The 17,379-nt window shown below is 42.4% G+C and overlaps 1 protein-coding gene across 1 annotated transcript in view; it reads left to right on the top strand.

Annotated features, from left to right (window-relative positions):
• Positions 1 to 4,676: 4,676 nt before the first annotated feature.
• The window catches only part of FGD6 (FYVE, RhoGEF and PH domain containing 6), a 119,984-nt gene continuing 107,281 nt past the window's right edge, over positions 4,677 to 17,379 (top strand). Inside the window, exon 1 of the mRNA XM_063447091.1 lies at positions 4,677 to 4,940. Coding sequence (XP_063303161.1) covers positions 4,928 to 4,940 — 13 coding nt within the window. The 5' untranslated portion in view covers positions 4,677 to 4,927. The remainder of the gene's footprint in view (positions 4,941 to 17,379) is intronic.

A 17,379-nucleotide genomic window follows, 5' to 3' on the forward strand; every position in this document is an offset into this window, starting at 1 on the left:
ATCAAGGTGCCTGCAAAACACCTGGCAAAGCCCATGTACCCCTTCCAGCGAATTCAAATTGACCACATCCAAATGCCCAAGAGTGGGCCCCATGAATATGCACTAGTCATAGTGGACATGTTCTCAGGATGGCCAGAGGCCTACCCAGTGGCCAATATCACTGCAAAAACAACCGCAAGACGCCTACTTACAGAGATAGTATGTAGGTTTGGACTCCCAGAAGTCATTGAAAGTGATCAAGGCCCAGCCTTCACAGCAACAGTGACTAAAGAAATTTGGACTGCTCTAGGGGTGACCCTAGCCTTCCACACCCCTTACCACCCACAAAGTAGTGGTAAAGTAGAGCGCATGAATGGCACTCTAAAAGCCAGAATGTTAAAAATGTCACAAGAAACAAAGATGCCCTGGCCAGAAAGCCTGTCAATAGCTTTATTTAGTGTTAGGCACACACCTAGAGGGAAGCATTCACTGTCCCCATATGAAATTCTATTTGGGACAGCACCCAGACTAGGTTGTTATTATCCGCAGCAGTTACAGCTCCAATCAGATGTTTTAGTAGATTATGTAACTGAACTTGCAAGTGCCTTGAACAAAATACATGCCCAAGTTTTCTCTTCAATTCCAGATCCCGATTTGGACACAGGTACCCATAACCTGCTTCCCGGAGATTGGGTTCTGGTCAAGAAGTTTGTGCGGAAAAATACCCTGGAACCAAGATTTGACGGTCCATTCCAAGTTCTCCTGATTACCGCAACCTCCGTCAAACTTGGATCCACGCTTCCCACTGCAATAAATCTCCAGCCCCTGAGGAAGCAGATACCGCACAAGCATGTACCTCTGGTACACCTTCTCCTTAATCAGCCTTATAAAGGCCCAACAAGTAGCCATCACCAAAGATATTAGTGGGTATACCTTCTGGTACAATTCATCATGCACCCATGTGGCTACTTACACCTTTGACTATTGTGACATTGTAGAATGCCCGTTACCCACATCACAAATCCAGAGTATTTACAGAGATATCCCTCATTCAAAAGACCCATATGTTTGTGTAGTTGACAAGCAATGGGGGCACAATTGTAATCATTGGGGGGCGGCGGGATGGAATGCCGGGCCTGCCTGGGGTTACAAACCAAAAAGTGCCTTATCTAAAGTAGATGATCAAGGTAGATCCCTTCTCCAGAGAATGACTTTGAGAAAGCCTGGGGGAGGTACACCAATGAAATTAATCCTTAACATTGAGCATCCAAGCCCAACGGATGCAGACCAGTATGTGATGGGAATGTATTGGAAAAAGGGTTCCTACCGTAAATTAGGGCATTTCTTCCTAAAAGATATGTGCAACTCTTCTGAGTGGCAAGGGGCCACCCATATGGTCCCTAACCCATTAAAACCTCATATCCAGACCTTTCAAGACATGATGGCCATTGCTAACCCCACCTTTGAAGATACCATGGCCGCTGAAACAGGTTTTAATGATGTAAATTTATGGTTAGAATGGATGAAATATAATGCTAATAAGCATAATAAGACTGCATGCTATGTGTGTGGTGGTGCCCGGCCTCACCTGGGTACCGTACCTCTAACCCTGCCAGTAGATATAGAGGAATGTGTTTTAAGCCTTTTTGCCTATCACTATGATTTTAACAGGTCCATATGTATTGCATGGACAAAGGAGTATCCTCTCCTAACCAAGGATGTCAAACCCCCAGACGGTATTACCGTGTATAAAGGTAATTACACTTGTTATGCTAATTATGATGGAATTGGTAAATTCTTGGGTAACTTCTCTAAGGGGTATTGCGCTACCTACAGGAGTGTCTCTATGAACTTGTTGCAGTTTCACACCAGGTCATTAGGAGATATCTACTGGTTGTGTGGGGATTTACAGCTGAGATCCAGAATGGACAAGGAATGGTGGGGGGAGTGTACTTTGGCTAAAGCTATTATGCCTATACATATCATCTCTGACACACACCCCGTCACCCATGAGTCCAGGCACACTAAGGTTAAGCGTGACGCCCCAGTGAAAGGAAGTTTTGATCCTCATGTTTATATTGATGCTATTGGGGTGCCTAGGGGGGTGCCCAATGAATTTAAAGCAAGAGATGAAGTTGCTGCAGGATTTGAATCACTTTTTGCCATAGTTACCACAAACAAGAATTTAAATTGGATAAATTACATTTATTATAATCAACAGCGTTTTGTTAATTATACCAGAGACGCCCTCCAGGGATTGGCCGAACAATTGCAGGCCACATCCCAAATGGCTTTTCAGAATAGAATGGCCCTAGATATGATCTTAGCCGAAAAAGGAGGGGTTTGTAAAATTTTGCCCGACACCTTGACATGTTGTACCTATATCCCAGAAAACACAGGCCCTAATGGTAAAGTTACATTAGCCATAGAGAAATTAAATGACCTATCTATAGAATTGAAAAGGAATTCTGGGATACAAGATCCCTGGGAAAGATGGTTTGGTTGGATGACAGGATGGCAAAAGGCTTTAATGCATATTGGTATGGCTATACTAATTTTTCTTTTTATCTTTGCTCTTCTCTTTTGTTGTATCCACCCATGTCTGAGAAAATCCCTCATGAAGACTGTTGACCAAGCGGCACCCACTTTCACCCATCTCGAAGTTGATGACCAAGATCTCCAAGACATCAACTCACCCTGTCTGCCGCTGCAAACAATCCCTTTTGTTGATAAAGTGCAGGAATTCTAGGAAGGGACTAGCTCAGGGACAGCATCTGTCAGTGAATGGTAAAGGCCCCGTGTGGAGAAGTGGTGGGTTAGCTGCCATGGGATACCCGTGGGTGTGAAGTGTTCGAGAGCCATACTGACGGATGAGTTAGCCTATTAGGGTCAGATCTAGGGACAGTCTTGCACTTTGCATTAACACCTAGCTAGCGGCCACGGGGTTTCTGTGCCTTTGGGTTAACACGTCTTCCTGGTACTAACTTAATAAAGTTTTATCTCTTAGAATCTAACATTTCATAGGGGGGACTGATGTGGGATTATTTAAAAAACCTTATTGCACTTGTATTCAATTATTGCACTAACTCCATTTTAACTTTATACTGTGACAATCCTCCATTTTGTCCTCATAACCTAACTTGTTCATTTTAAAACTACCTTACATGACAGAATTTCCCAGCACATCTAATACAATAGAACAAAGACTGTATTTTCTATAAAGACATGATTAACACAGGAATTGCTGACTTTTCCTTAAGATTTGCAACATAGTATAGTTTGAAGGCCATGAGAACACAGTAGTAATGAAATGTTCTATTCATAAGAGACCTTGCACCTGGCCACGAGGCCTGAGATCACCGACCGTGTAAAATGACGCTCAAGACCCCTTGTCCCCCACCCGTGTCCAGAACAATCCCACCTCTTGGTGGGTGGACACGGGACTAACCACTTAGTTTTCGAACCAATTAATAATATTGATAGGAGGACACTAATCCCGACACTTAACAATTAATCCAATTAATGATGTTTATTTGCTGATATTCTAATAATCAATGATGACGTAAAATGTCTCTTAAAAGGACCTGCGCGTCCGCTTTTTAATCGCTTGCCAATAAATTTTCTCGAAGTTATTTTAACCTGAACCTTGTGTGTCAGACTTAATTACTTCAGCGTATATACGCAATTTATTTTATTGATTTGGACAGGAACAGATAGACATTTAAACATTTTGGTTTACTGCTAAAAAGTACCATAACAACAGCACAATGTCTTTGCCTTGCCATGGGTTCAAGAGAGAGCCGTAGCATATTTAACCCCTTAAGGACACATGACGTGTGTGACACGTCATGATTCCCTTTTATTCCAGAAGTTTGGTCCTTAAGGGGTTAAGGGCAGCAGGGACAATGCCAGAGTTATGATAAAGATATGCGTTATGCGATATGGATTCGAGAGAGAGGAGTTAACGGTATGTATAGTTTAAAACGTCTTCTAAAAAAGACTTGTTAAAGTCAACCTTCCTGTCCTGGCCTCTAACAGGCATGACAGTTAAAACTACCATGTACTTGAAAGGGTCAAACAAGGGCCACCAGTTAGTGGCCAGACATGGCATGCCCTGGACCTGCTGGGCAATGCATTTGGTGCTCTGGGCAAAGTGTTAAACAGTGAGACATTTTATTGGTTTCCATGTCTTAGTACCGCTTTGCTGTGCTCAGTACAGACTTGCCATGCAGTGAATGTCCTGCCCTGGCTTTGTCATACACTCACACAGTGACAGATTATCAGGACACATGTTATCCCAGTCCTTTTGTTTAGGTGTGACGTCACGGCTTTGCTGGCTCTCCCCTCCCTCCCAACATCATCACCATACTGGGAAAGCCTATTCCCTGGTCTCCAGCAGGCGGCCCCCAGTCAGCACACAGGGCGGAGTGGAGGAGGGTAACTGAGTCTCCAGCAACCGGGGGAGCAGACCGGAGGGGAACTGTGTGTCCTGCGCCGGGGGGGAGCAGACAGGGAGGTTAACTTTGTGTCCTGCAGCCAGAAGGGGATAACTGTGTCTCCTGCACCGGGGGGGAGCAGCAAGGGGGGGTAACTGTGTGTCCTGCACCAGGGGGAGCAGCAAGGGGGGGTAACTGTGTGTCCTGCACCAGGGGAACAACAAGGAGGATAACTGTGTGTCCTGCATAGGGGGGACAGACAGGGGGGTAACTGTGTGTCCTGCACCAGGGGGAGCAGCAAGGAGGGTAATTGTGTCTCCTGCACCAGGGGGAGCAGCAAGGAGGGTAATTGTGTCTCCTGCACCAGGGGGAGCAGCCAGAAGGGTAACTGTGTGTCCTGCACCAGGGGGAGCAGCAAAGAGGATAACTGTGTCTCCTGCACCGGGGGGAGCAGCCTGGAAGTGGCCGGCTGGGGTGAGATGGAGTGAGCCTGGATATCTTCATGGGAGACCATGAGTGCTGCTGGTAAGTGTGCCTCTGTCCCAGGACAGCCTCCATCCATCCATCGCCAGATCCCAGGCTGGGACTTTCCGCTCTGTGTTATCTCCGGATGGACGTGCTAATACTGTACTCTGTTGGGTTTGGAATGTGCTGGGAGCGAATGCAGGCGATTTACTAAAGGGCGATGGAAACGTTTTTAGTTTTTTCCCTTTCTTTCTCTTTACAATGGACGAGTGTTGAATGCGGGCGGTGAGATTCACTGACCATATCCCAAAGTGCTCCTGTTACAGCTGAACCCTCTGATAGTGCTCACAAGAAGGGTAACAGACCTGTCTATAGCTATCGCCAGACTGGGGTTTATTTACTGAGTGTAGCGAATTAAATCCTGAATGCCAACATTTAGACAAGTTGGGAATACAGTTAGCGAGTTGGATGTTTTCTTGTAAGTTTGCCATAATTTTCTCACATTTTGCCATGCACTTTTTAATCCACTGCAATCCGGTGTTCAGTAAGAGCTGTTGAACTGTAATCCAAAAGCAAACGTTTTAAGTTATTTACTAAACAGTGAATTTTATAATGAATGTGAAAAGCTAAAATATCCCTGATTTTTTTCTGATGCAGAATTTGCATTTGATTTTCATTAGCTGAAATTCTGACAGGGCTATTCACTAACGTAAGAATTAGATAATTGTTCAAGGCTGGCTATTTTAACCCTGAGTTTATTGATTACCCTTCAGAGTTATGGGAGTTGTTGTTGTTGGGAATTTAACCGAATTAGAAGTGAGTAATCTTAGTGCATGCCCAGGAGCTGGATTATATCACTCATGCTAAAATTGTACTAGTTGTTAACTAGTTATACTCCTCTTGGTGTTAATTTAAAATAAATATTAACCTATTCTGCTGCAAAATTCTAAAAGTACAACATTCTTCAAGATTCCATGGTGACTGCTCAACTTTTAGAATGTTGACCAATACTTGCAATTTAAAGAATCACTAAAGGCACCCATTCATACTATCCTCTTAGTGCTCCCTATGGGGAAGCATTGGATTGGCCGAGCTCATCAATCTCGATGATCTCAGCCAGGGAGGCTGGGCGGCTGTGGCAAGACCAGCACAGCGAGGGGGTAAAGGTAAGCAAAAACTACCTTTTGTTGACCATCCTTTCCATAGAAAGGTTTGACAAAAAAAATGATCACTGCTGTGATAGAAAATGTCTTCCATTAACCGCTCATTATTCGGTAAATTTTTAATCACCTCTTTTTGTAAGAGGTAGCTTATGTTTTTGGTTATGTAGGGGTATATTTGTAAAGAGCAGATTGTGGAGCATTGAAATCCAAATGGTAAAGTTGAGGCGTAAATAGCGATTTTTGAAAAATTGCCATTTAGATCTCAGTTCTTTGAAATAGATGTTTTATATATATATAGGCCCCATTGGTGTATAATGAGCAACACACGCAATGCATATGTAATTTTTGGTAGGGCCTGGCTGGTTGTAGTGACCTCTGTCCACACCCCCTGCTTTTAGTGTTTTAAAAGTTTAGTTTAATAAAGCTTATATACCTAAATTCCAGTGCCGAAACACTTCCGCTGCTGCTGCCTGCTGATTCTTCCGCATTCTCGTCCACTCCGGTGCTTCTGATTGAGAAGCATTGTGGACAAGTTATGCCTGGTCAGCATAACACCATGCGGAAGTGCCTCTAATGCAGGGGTGCCCAAAAGGTATATCCCCAGATGTTTTACTACAGCTTACGTGCTGCTTTGTCATTCTAAATACAAACAATACAAACCATTGTGTGGAAATCTATTCACAAACCGGACTTTACATAGGACACGAGGCCATGCATTTAGACTGGAAGAAAGAAGATTTCGTCTAAGGCAAAGGAAAGGTTTTTTTACTGTAAGAACAATCAGGATGTGGAATTCTCTGCCTGAAGAAGTGGTTTTATCAGAGTCCATACAGATGTTCAAACAACTACTAGATGCATACTTGCAAAGACAGAATATTCAAGGATATAATCTTTCAATGTAGGGTAATAACTGCTTGATTCAAGGATAAATCTGACTGCCATTCTGGGGTCAAGAAGGAATTTTTTGTCCTAGCTTGTTGCAAAATTGTGCTTCAAACTGGGGTTTTTTTTTTTTTGCCTTTTGGCTCAACAGCAAAAAACAAATGTGAGGAAGGCTGAACTTGATGGACGCAAGTCTCTTTTCAGCTATCTAACTATGTAACTATGTAAAGTCAAAGCACCATGGGAGTTGTGGTTCTACAGCATACACCTTTTGGGCACCGCTGCACTGGAGGCTGTCAGGAAGACAGCCACTAGAGGTGTAGTTAACCCTTCTATGTAAACACTGCCCTTTCTACCAGATGGCAATGTTTTACATTGAAAATGTAAAACAACGAGAACACTGGACCCAGACCACTCAGTTGAGATGAAGCTGTCTGGGTGCCTTTAGTGGTCCTTTAAGTAAAATGGTGGAGGAGGGGGGGGGGCGGAGCGAGAGAGTTTTCTCTTTGAACATGACCTGCTGAACAAGTTAACAGGATGTTTATTCTTCTTACTCCAGACAGTAGTTCGCTAGCTACAGCCCCTGTCATTTCCACATGTTCTTAAAAACATTTACAGAAATGTACACGGAATGTATATATCTATACCAGACGGCTGACTTGTTACAGAAACACTAGTACAACATGATAAATGATTAGGTCTTTGATTGCCTCAGTCATTGCTTAGTTAGACATATTGAGATTTATTTTTTAAAGTAGGAGTTCTGGAAAACTGACACAGCAGTTGGACATTTTTAGGTTAAATAGTCGAGTTGGAAAAGTAGCAGATTTACTGAGCTTTTTTCTTTTTTTTCTTCTCAGTTTGGCTATTAATGTGCAATTCCTTTGTAAATTCTCCACAATTCCTAGTGGGTTGAGTGGTCAATCATACCTTTTGTATACATTTTACTATATGGCTGTTGGCCTAACATATAACTTTTTTGTCACAAATTAAGTTCAAGTACTGTATATGGTTATTGTGGCAATGTACAGTGTTTCTACGCAGGTGTGTATCCAAAGGGTTGGTTAGTTGGAAGCTTCATTATAAGAAAAGAAAACCTGTTTGTGAATAATGAATCTATATTTTAGCATGCATTCCCTCAGATTTAAAATTCCCCAGGACTTTCCAGGTTTTGGCAATAGTTTTGCATCTCTGTCCCGATATAATTATATTCAAAAACTCAAATCTATTGTATATATTTGAACTATTTTTTTTTTTAGCTGCTTTCGAGTACATGTTTACCACTGATTGTTTACTTATAAGTAGTGTATTGGTGTGACATTTTTGTTCTGTGGAGGTGAACCTAAAAGAGGCAACCTCCAAATGTATTAAATGAACACTTCAAACACCTAAAGCACTTTTAAAGTGCAGATTTCAGTTGACGTTGGCACTTTCTTTAAATTAACCTTGTTACACCCCACAGGCTGTCAATCCTACAACCGGTCCTTTTACTTCCTAGTTATTTAGCTCAGTGGAGATGAACTCAGGAAGCAGGCAATTGAACAGAGCATAGCCCAACTGGGGAAAAAAATTCGGGCCGGGAATTTTTTAATCATGGCGGCCCACTGAGAGGGGGCGGGGCTAGATAGGGTGAGTTTTGCCATCACCAATGACCAGCACGTACCATCTCAAAAAATGAGCATGTTGGTTCAATGCTCTTCCTGGGCAGACCATGCGCAGAGCCTTGCTGAAGAGCTCTAGCATGAGAAAAAGGCCCTGTATTTGTTCTGCACGGCGCAAGCAAATTTAATAACGTGTGATCTGTGTTTGTTTGAAACTTGTCTCTGGTGTCTCCAATAATGGGATACCAGGAGACAGAAATGCCAGGAAAGAGTATTGTTCATGTGTTTGGAGCCTGCTTGTAGTATTGCGTGTCTTTACAGTGAGCTGATTGTGCTGTCGTATAGTGTAAATAGGTTGGTTTCTGTTGTGTTGTGATGTAATGTATATGTGTCTATGTGCTGTAGATAGTGTGTGTATAGGGGGCATAGTGTATATAGGGGCTGTAGTGTGTTTGTTTGCTTACAAGGAATCTAGTGTGTGCATAGGCAATCCAGAGTGTGTATGTCAGGAATGTAGTGTGTGTAGGTGGTGCAGTGTATGTGTAGAGGATCTAGTGTTTGTTTAAAGGACCCAGAGTGTGTATAGGAGATCTAGTGAGTGTGTGTGTAGAGGATTTAGAGTGCATATAGGGAGCTAGTGTGCGTGTGTGTAGATGATCTAGTGTGTGTCTGGAATGTAAGGTTGCAGTGTGTGTATATGTGAGGGTGCAGTGAGTGTGTGAGGGGTTCTGTAGTATAAATACATATGTTTGAAAGTATTGTGTGTGTGTGTGTGTGTGAGTGATGGGTGCAGTGTGTTTGTGAAGGTGTTGTATGTATGAGTGAGATGTGCAGCATGTGCGCGGGGGGGGGGAGCGTGTGTGAATGTTTGGAGGGATTGTGTGTTAGGGGGAGGCAGATGTCAATATTTATATGTATTATTTAATTTTTATTTACAAACGGCATTATATCCTTCTTACCTTTTGCCTGGTCAAGGCCACAGAGCACCTGCCTTGCAAAGGCATTGAGGTCCACTGGGAAATCTGTGATTGGACAGCCACAGAAAGTCTGGGCTAGGTTAGAAGGGGAGGGATTGCGAAGGCATTAGAAAACCGCAAGCTGTTTATAGCTATATCCCAATAAAAACATGCATAATTAAATGCATGCATGTTTTTATTGGTATAATATCTACTAAATAGTGTTTGTTTTTTATTTGGACATTGAAGTGTCCCTTTAAGTATGTTTTTTTTTTCTGTATTTTAATATCAATGTTACTGGGATTTGGTGTTCCAGCCCCTAACAGAGTATTCTGTGTTATTGATGCAATTAAATAAGACATTCTGTGTAACTGAAATCATTACATTTTGGGGTTTCCCCCCCTTCATAATACCTGTCTACCTGATATGGTAAATAAACTACAGGAACTACATTTGTTTGCTTAGTGTCTGTGCTCACTGCTAAGATGTATTTACTGTCTGCTGCTCAGTTGGGAATCGTTCTGAATTTGGTCAGTTGTGCTGTTATATATTGGTTTGTTCTGGATGGTCTTTTTAGTGTAAAGTTCTGTGCTGCTGTGGACTAGTTGCAAAAAGAGATGTCCGTAGGTAAATTAGCAATAATTGCTCTGCTTCAGTTCCAGCACTGGGCTTTAAAATTGCATGATAAAGTGGTAGAAAGCATAGACATTTTTTTCCATAAATTAAAATTTCAGAATTTTAGAGTTCCTCTGTACTTCTCTTGTTTATTCGGTCTATTTTCTTACTTTTTGTACGGATTTACAACTGACTAGCACAGTCTATGATTGGAAAGCAGTAATTATTGTCAAGCTTGTAATGTCCTACCACAAACGGCTTTCTGCCAGTGTCATGTAATGTTTCAGTATCAAAATAACATTAAACAGCATCCCTGGTTTAGTGCATGTGTCTTCCTTACTGTCTTTAATGAATGGATGTGACAGGCTGCAAAATAAAGCATTTTCACATGGAACACTCTGTACAAAAATATTCCTCAAACGTTTCTTTATGATCATGAATGTTATATTTCTGAGAGTTAGTTATAATGAATCTGGTACTGCTATAAAACAGTTCAATGGGTTTGTCAAACACGCAGCCCAGTATTTTAAAAGGGACACTATAGTCACCAGAACAGCTACAGCGTATTATATATGTTCTGGTGAGTAGAATCATTCCCGTCAGGCTTTTTGCAGTAAACACTGTCTTTTCAGAGAAAAAGCAGTGTTTACATTACAACTTAGTGACACCTAAACTGGCCACTCCTTAGATGGCTGCTAGAGGTGCTTCCTGGGGCATTGCTGCACAGTGTGCAGCACTGCCATTCAGTTTCTCCACCCTTTGCATGGTAACACTGAACTTTCCTCATAGAGATGCATTGATCCAATGCATCTCTATAATGAGATGCTGATTGACCAGGGCTGTGTTTGACTTATGTTGGCTCTGCCCCAGATCTACCTTCTTGACAGTCTCTGCCAATCCTATGGGAAAGCATTGTAATTGACTCACAGAATCATTTCTGATGATGTCAGACAAGCAGGTAGATCAGGGGCAGAGGCAGCAGCTGCAGACTTAAATACAAGTAAGATTTTACTATAATTAGAGAGGCAAGGGGGGTGGCTTGATGGTGGTTTTAACACTAGGGACAGATATACATGGTTTTGTTCCAGACCCTATAGTGTTTCTTTAATTCTGGATTTCCTTAGGTAAATTTTTGTCTCGTCTACAACAAAACAGTGATGGATATGAACTACTTGGATTTTCCCAAGGCATTTGAGATACAGTTGCAAACAAAAGGTTATTATTAAAACTGAAATCAGTTGATTTAGATGAAAAATTGTGTTTTTGGATAGCACACTGGCTTAAAGATAGAGTGCAGAGAGTAGTTGTAAACTGAAAATGTACAAATTGGACAAAAGTGGTAAGTTAAGTGCCTCAGGGTTCTGTCCCTGGGTCCACTTATCTTTACTTACCGTAAAGTGAGCATTGATAGTTGTGTGCTGGTGTTTACAGATTACACAAACCTAGGTGAGATAATACAGTCTGAACATGATATAACTTGTTTACAGAGAGATTTAATAAATTAATAAGATATGGAAAACTTTAGTAATGAAGAAATTCTAGAAAAAACTGCATTTGTTTTCTTTATAAAAAAGGTGCCTCAGAATTGGTATGATAGCACTGTACTAATACATCGATCAGCAACAACATTAAAACCACTGACAGGTGATATGAATAACATTGATTATATCAGTGGTTCCCAAACCAGTCCTTAATGCACCCCTAGGATTTAGGGGTTAACCGACAGAAGGGAGCACTATAGGGAGCTATAGGAAAACATCTTTGTTTTCCTAGCACTATAGTTTCCCTTTAACCCCTTAAGGACGGCGGGCGTGCTATGCCATTGTTATGGTACTTTTTGAAAGTAAACCAAAATGTTCAAAGTCTATCTGTTCCTGTCCAAATCAATAAAATTAAATTGCGTATATACGCTGAAGTAATTAAGTCTGACACACGAGGTTCAGGTTAAAATAACTTCGAGAAAGTTTATTGGCAAGTGAAGAAAAAGCGGGCGCGCAGGCCCTTTTAAGAGGCATTTTGCGTCATCATTGATTATTAGAATATCAGCAAATAAACATCATCAATTGGATTAATTGTTAAGTGACGGAGTTAGTGTCTTACCTATTGGTTAGTAAAATTAAGAGGTTAGTCCCGTGCCCACCCATCAGAGGTGGGATTATTCTGGACACGGGTGGGGGACAAGGGGGTCCTAAGCGTCATTTTACACGGTCAGTGATATCAGGCTTTATGTCCAGGTGCAAGGTCTCTTATGAATAGAACATTTCATTACTACTGTGTTCTGTGGCCTTCAAACTGTACTATCTTACAAGCTCTTAAGGAGTAGCCAGCAAGTCTTGAGGAGTAGCCAGCACCTCCTGGTACTTGTCCTTGAAGGAAACACGGTCTTTGTCTACTGTATTAATTGGGTTGAGAAGTTCAGTCACGTAATGTAGTTTTAAAATGAACAAGTTAAGTCATGAGGACAAAATGGAGGATTTGAAGAAGTCAGGTTAGGAGGACAAAATGGAGGATTGTCACAATATAAGGTTAAAATGGAGTTAGTACAATAATTCAATACAAGTACAATAATAATTTTTAATAATTCCACATCAGTCCCCCCTATGAAATGTTAGATTCTAAGAGATAAAACTTTATTAGTTAGTTTCAGAAGACGTGTTAACCCAAAGGCACAGAAACCCCGTGGCTGCTAGCTAGATGTTAATGCAAAGTGCAAGGCTGTCCCTAGATCTGACCCTAATAGGCTAACCATCCGTCAGTATGGCTCTCGAACGCTTCACACCCAAGGGTATCCCATGGCAGCTAACCCACCACTTCTCCACATGGGGCCTTTACCATTCACTGACAGATGCTGTCCCTAATCTAGTCCCTTCCTAGAATTCCTGCACTTTATCAACAAAGGGGATAATTTGCAGCGGCAGACAGGGTGAGTTGATGTCTTGGAATTCTTGGTCATCAACTTCGAGATGGGTCAAAGTGGGTGCTGCTTGGTCAACAGTCTTCATGAGGGATTTTCTCAGACATGGGAGGACACAACAAAAGAGAAGAGCAAAAATAAAAAGAAAAATTAGTATAGCCATACCAATCTGCATTAAAGCCTTTTGCCATCCTGTCATCCAACCAAACCATCTTTCCCAGGGATCTTTTATCCCAGAATTCCTTTTTAACTCTTCAGACAAGTCATTTAATTTTTCTATAGCTAGTGTGACTTTACCATTAGGGCCTGTGTTTTCTGGGATGTAGGTACAACATGTCATAGTGTCGGGCAAAATCTTACAAACCCCTCCTTTTTCGGCTAAGATCATATCTAGGGCCATTCTATTCTGAAAAGTCATTTGGGATGTGGCCTGTAACTGTTCGGCCAACCCCTGGAGGGCGTCTCTGGTGTAATTGACAAAACGCTGTTGATTATAATAAATGTAATTTATCCAATTTAGATTCTTGTTTGCGGTAACTATGGTAAAAATTGATTCAAATCCTGCAGCAACTTCATCCCTAGCTTTAAACTCGTTGGGCACCCCCCTGGGCACTCCAATGGCATCAATATATACATGAGGATCAAAACTTCCTTTCACTGGGGCGTCACGTTTAACCTTAGTGTGGCTGAACTCATGGGTGTTGAGGTGTGTGTCAGAAATAATATGTATAGGCATAATGGCCTTAGTCAAAGTACACTCTCCCCACCATTCTGTGTCCATTCTGGATCTTAGCTGTAAATCCCCACACAACCAATAAATGTCCCCTAGTGACCTAGTGTGATGTTGCAGCAAACGTACAGGGACAGTTCTGTATGTAGCACAATAGCCTTTGGAAAAGTTACCCACAAATTTACCAATACCATCGTACATGGCATAGCAAGTGTAATTACCTTTATATACGGTAATACCATCAGGGGGTTTGACATCGTTGGCTAGGAGAGGATACTCCTTTGTCCATGCAATACATATGGACCTGTTAAAATTATAGTGATAGGCAAAAAGGCTTAAAATACATTCTTCTATATCTACAGGTAGGATTAAAGGTACGGTACCCAGGTGAGGCCGGGCACCTCCACACACGTAACATGCAGTTCTATTATGCTTATTAGCATTATATTTCATCCATTCTAACCATAAATTTACATCATTAAAACCTGTTTCAGCGGCCATGGTATCTTCAAAGGTGGGGTTAGCAATGGCCATCATGTCTTGAAAGGTCTGAATATGAGGTTTTAATGGGTTAGGGACCATATGGGTGGCCCCTTGCCACTCAGAAGAGTTGCACATATCTTTAAGGTAGAAATGCCCTAATTTTTGGTAGGAACCCTTTTTCCAATACATTCCCATCACATACTGGTCTGCATCTGTTGGGCTTGGATGCTCAATGTTAAGGATTAATTTCATTGGTGTACTCCCCCCAGGCTTTCTCAAAGTCATTCTCTGGAGGAGGGATCTACCATGATCATCTACTTTAGATACGGCACTTTTTGGTTTGTAACCCCAGGCAGGCCCGGCATTCCATCCCGCCGCCCCCCAATGGTCACAATTGTGCCCCCATTGTTTGTCAACTACACAAACATATGGGTCTTTCGAATGAGGGATATCTCTATAGATGCTCTGGATTTGTGGTGTGGGAAATGGGCATTCTACAATATCACAATAGTCAAAGGTATAAGTAGCCACCTGGGTGCATGATGAATTATACCAGAAGGTGTACCCACTAATGTCTTTGGTAATGGCTACTTGCTGGGCCTTCATAAGGCTAATTAAGGAGAAGATGTACCAGAGATACATGTTTGTGCGATATTCGCTTCCTCTGGGGCAGGAGATTTCTTGCAGTGGGAAGCGTGGACCCAATTTGGCCTACCGGCCAATTTGACGGAGGTTGCGGTAATCAGGAGAACTTGGAATGGACCGTCAAATCTTGGTTCTAGGGTATTTTTCCGCACAAACTTCTTGATCAGGACCCAATCTCCGGGAAGCAGGTTATGGGAACCTGTATCCAATTCAGGATCTGGAATTGAAGAGAAAACTTGGGCATGTATTTTGTTTAAAACACTTGCAAGTTCAGTTACATAATCTACTAAAACATCTGATTGGAGCTGTAACTGCTGTGGATAATAACAACCTAACCTGGGTGCTGTCCCAAATAGAACTTCATATGGGGACAGTGAATGCTTCCCTCTAGGTGTGTGCCTAACACTAAATAAAGCTATTGGCAGGCTTTCTGGCCAGGGCATCTTTGTTTCTTGTGACATTTTTAACATTCTGGTTTTTAGGGTGCCATTCATGCGCTCCACTTTACCACTACTTTGTGGGTGGTAAGGGGTATGGAAGGCCAGAGTCACCCCTAGAGCAGTCCAAATTTCTTTAGTCACAGTTGCTGTAAAGGCTGGGCCTTGATCACTCTCAATGACTTCTGGGAGTCCGAATCTGCATACAATATCTGTAATTAGGCGCTTTGCGGTTGTCTTTGCAGTGATATTGGCCACTGGGTAGGCTTCTGGCCAGCCTGAGAACATGTCCACTATTACTAGTGCATATTCATGGGGCCCACTCTTGGGCATTTGGATGTGGTCAATTTGAATTCGCTGGAAGGGGTACATGGGCTTTGCCAGGTGTTTCGCAGGCACCTTAATTGGTCTTCCTGGATTGCATTTTGCACAGATGACACAGGCCTTGCAAAAGCTATTGATCAATGTTGTGATTCCAGGTGCTTCATAATACTTCTGTATGAGGGCGGCCATCAATTCTTTTGACAGGTGCGCAGGCCCATGTGCCCATTGGACCACTGCTGGGTATAAATTTCTGGGAAGACAAAATTTGAAGTTGTTGTAATATATTCCGTCCTTTTGGACAGCTCCTTTCTTTTTCCATTTCTGGATTTCCTCAGGAGTGACTGCAGCTTGTTGTTCTTGTAAGATTCGCAAATCAGTAGGAAGAGTTTGCAAAGCAAAAATAGGGACTTCTTCTTCTTCTTCTTCTTCTTGTCCGGACACTTCTTCATCCACTTCCTGCAGATCCCTGGCCGCTAACTTAGCAGCTTGATCAGCCAAATGGTTGCCCTTTGCTTCATCTGTATCCAATTTCCCATGGGCCTTGACTTTCAAAACGGCCACCTCTTTGGGGAGTAGGAGGGCATCCATTAGCTCCTTGATTGCAGTGCTGTGTTTGACTGGTGTACCGGCGGTGGTAAGAAATCCTCTAGTCTTCCAAATAAGGCCGAAGTCATGTGCCACACCCAGAGCATATCTTGAATCTGTATAGATGTTGGCACGTTTTCCTTCGGAAATTTTGCATGCTGAAGTCAGAGCCTGTAATTCAGCTTCTTGCGCAGACATTGCTGGCGGTAAGGATGATGATTTAATGACTTCATCTGTTGTGGTTACGGCATATCCTGTGTGATATGTTCCTCCTTCATCGGCATATCTCGATCCGTCCACAAACAGGGTAAAATCCGGATCTGGTAATGGGTTCTCATGCACAGTTGGTAAGTGCACTGTTTCCATTTTCATCTGTTCAAAACAGTCATGAGGTGTTTCTGGGTCATAATCATTCTTTATGACCAGGTCTTGAAATTCCTTTTCCAGGAAATGGCGTGGCCATGCTTCTAGAAGGTCAGTTGTTGGGTATTTGGCAATACCGTTTTCCTGTAGCTGTTCTTCATTCATGGTGGCCCATAGTTTTGCCATGGGCCCAAGGTCATTCCATGACTTTGTCTTCAACTTGGTAACAGGAATATGTGGGATAGCGGTATCCCAATGGCGGTAGAGGTAGTTAAGTTGTTGAGGTAGTTGGACCAAGACCATGCTATTACCTTCAGAGTCGCAATAAAAGTCTTGTGCAGTGAGCTTTACATCGGTCCAGTGGTAAAGCTCATCTTCATAGCAAGGTTCGGGAGTAATATTTGGCTTGTACCACATGGTACAGAAGGCGTAATCCGGGCCTTCACAAAGAGGTGTCTCATCTTCATGAAATGACAAATGTGGATGCATGACTTTCTTGATACATCCACAGAGCAGGTAGATGTAGGTTTCATCTGTGATAAATCCATAATAGATACCCCCCTCAGGGAGTGGAAGAAGAGTGGACGGATTAAGCACTTGACATCTTTGGATGGAAATGTTGTCAGGCAAAAGAAGATGACACTGTAGGCGCAGGTGTCTGGCTGGAGACACGTGCTTGAGCTGGACTTGGTTGACGATGGCAGAGATGTCATGAGGGGCCAAAACAACCAGAGGGTGGCCAAGGACCAGGTCTGAGGTCCTCTCTATGAGTTCTCTTGCAGCAAAAACAGCCCTGAGACA

Source organism: Pelobates fuscus, chromosome 3 (assembly GCF_036172605.1).
Source record: "Pelobates fuscus isolate aPelFus1 chromosome 3, aPelFus1.pri, whole genome shotgun sequence".
Taxonomy (NCBI): Eukaryota; Metazoa; Chordata; class Amphibia; order Anura; family Pelobatidae; genus Pelobates; species Pelobates fuscus.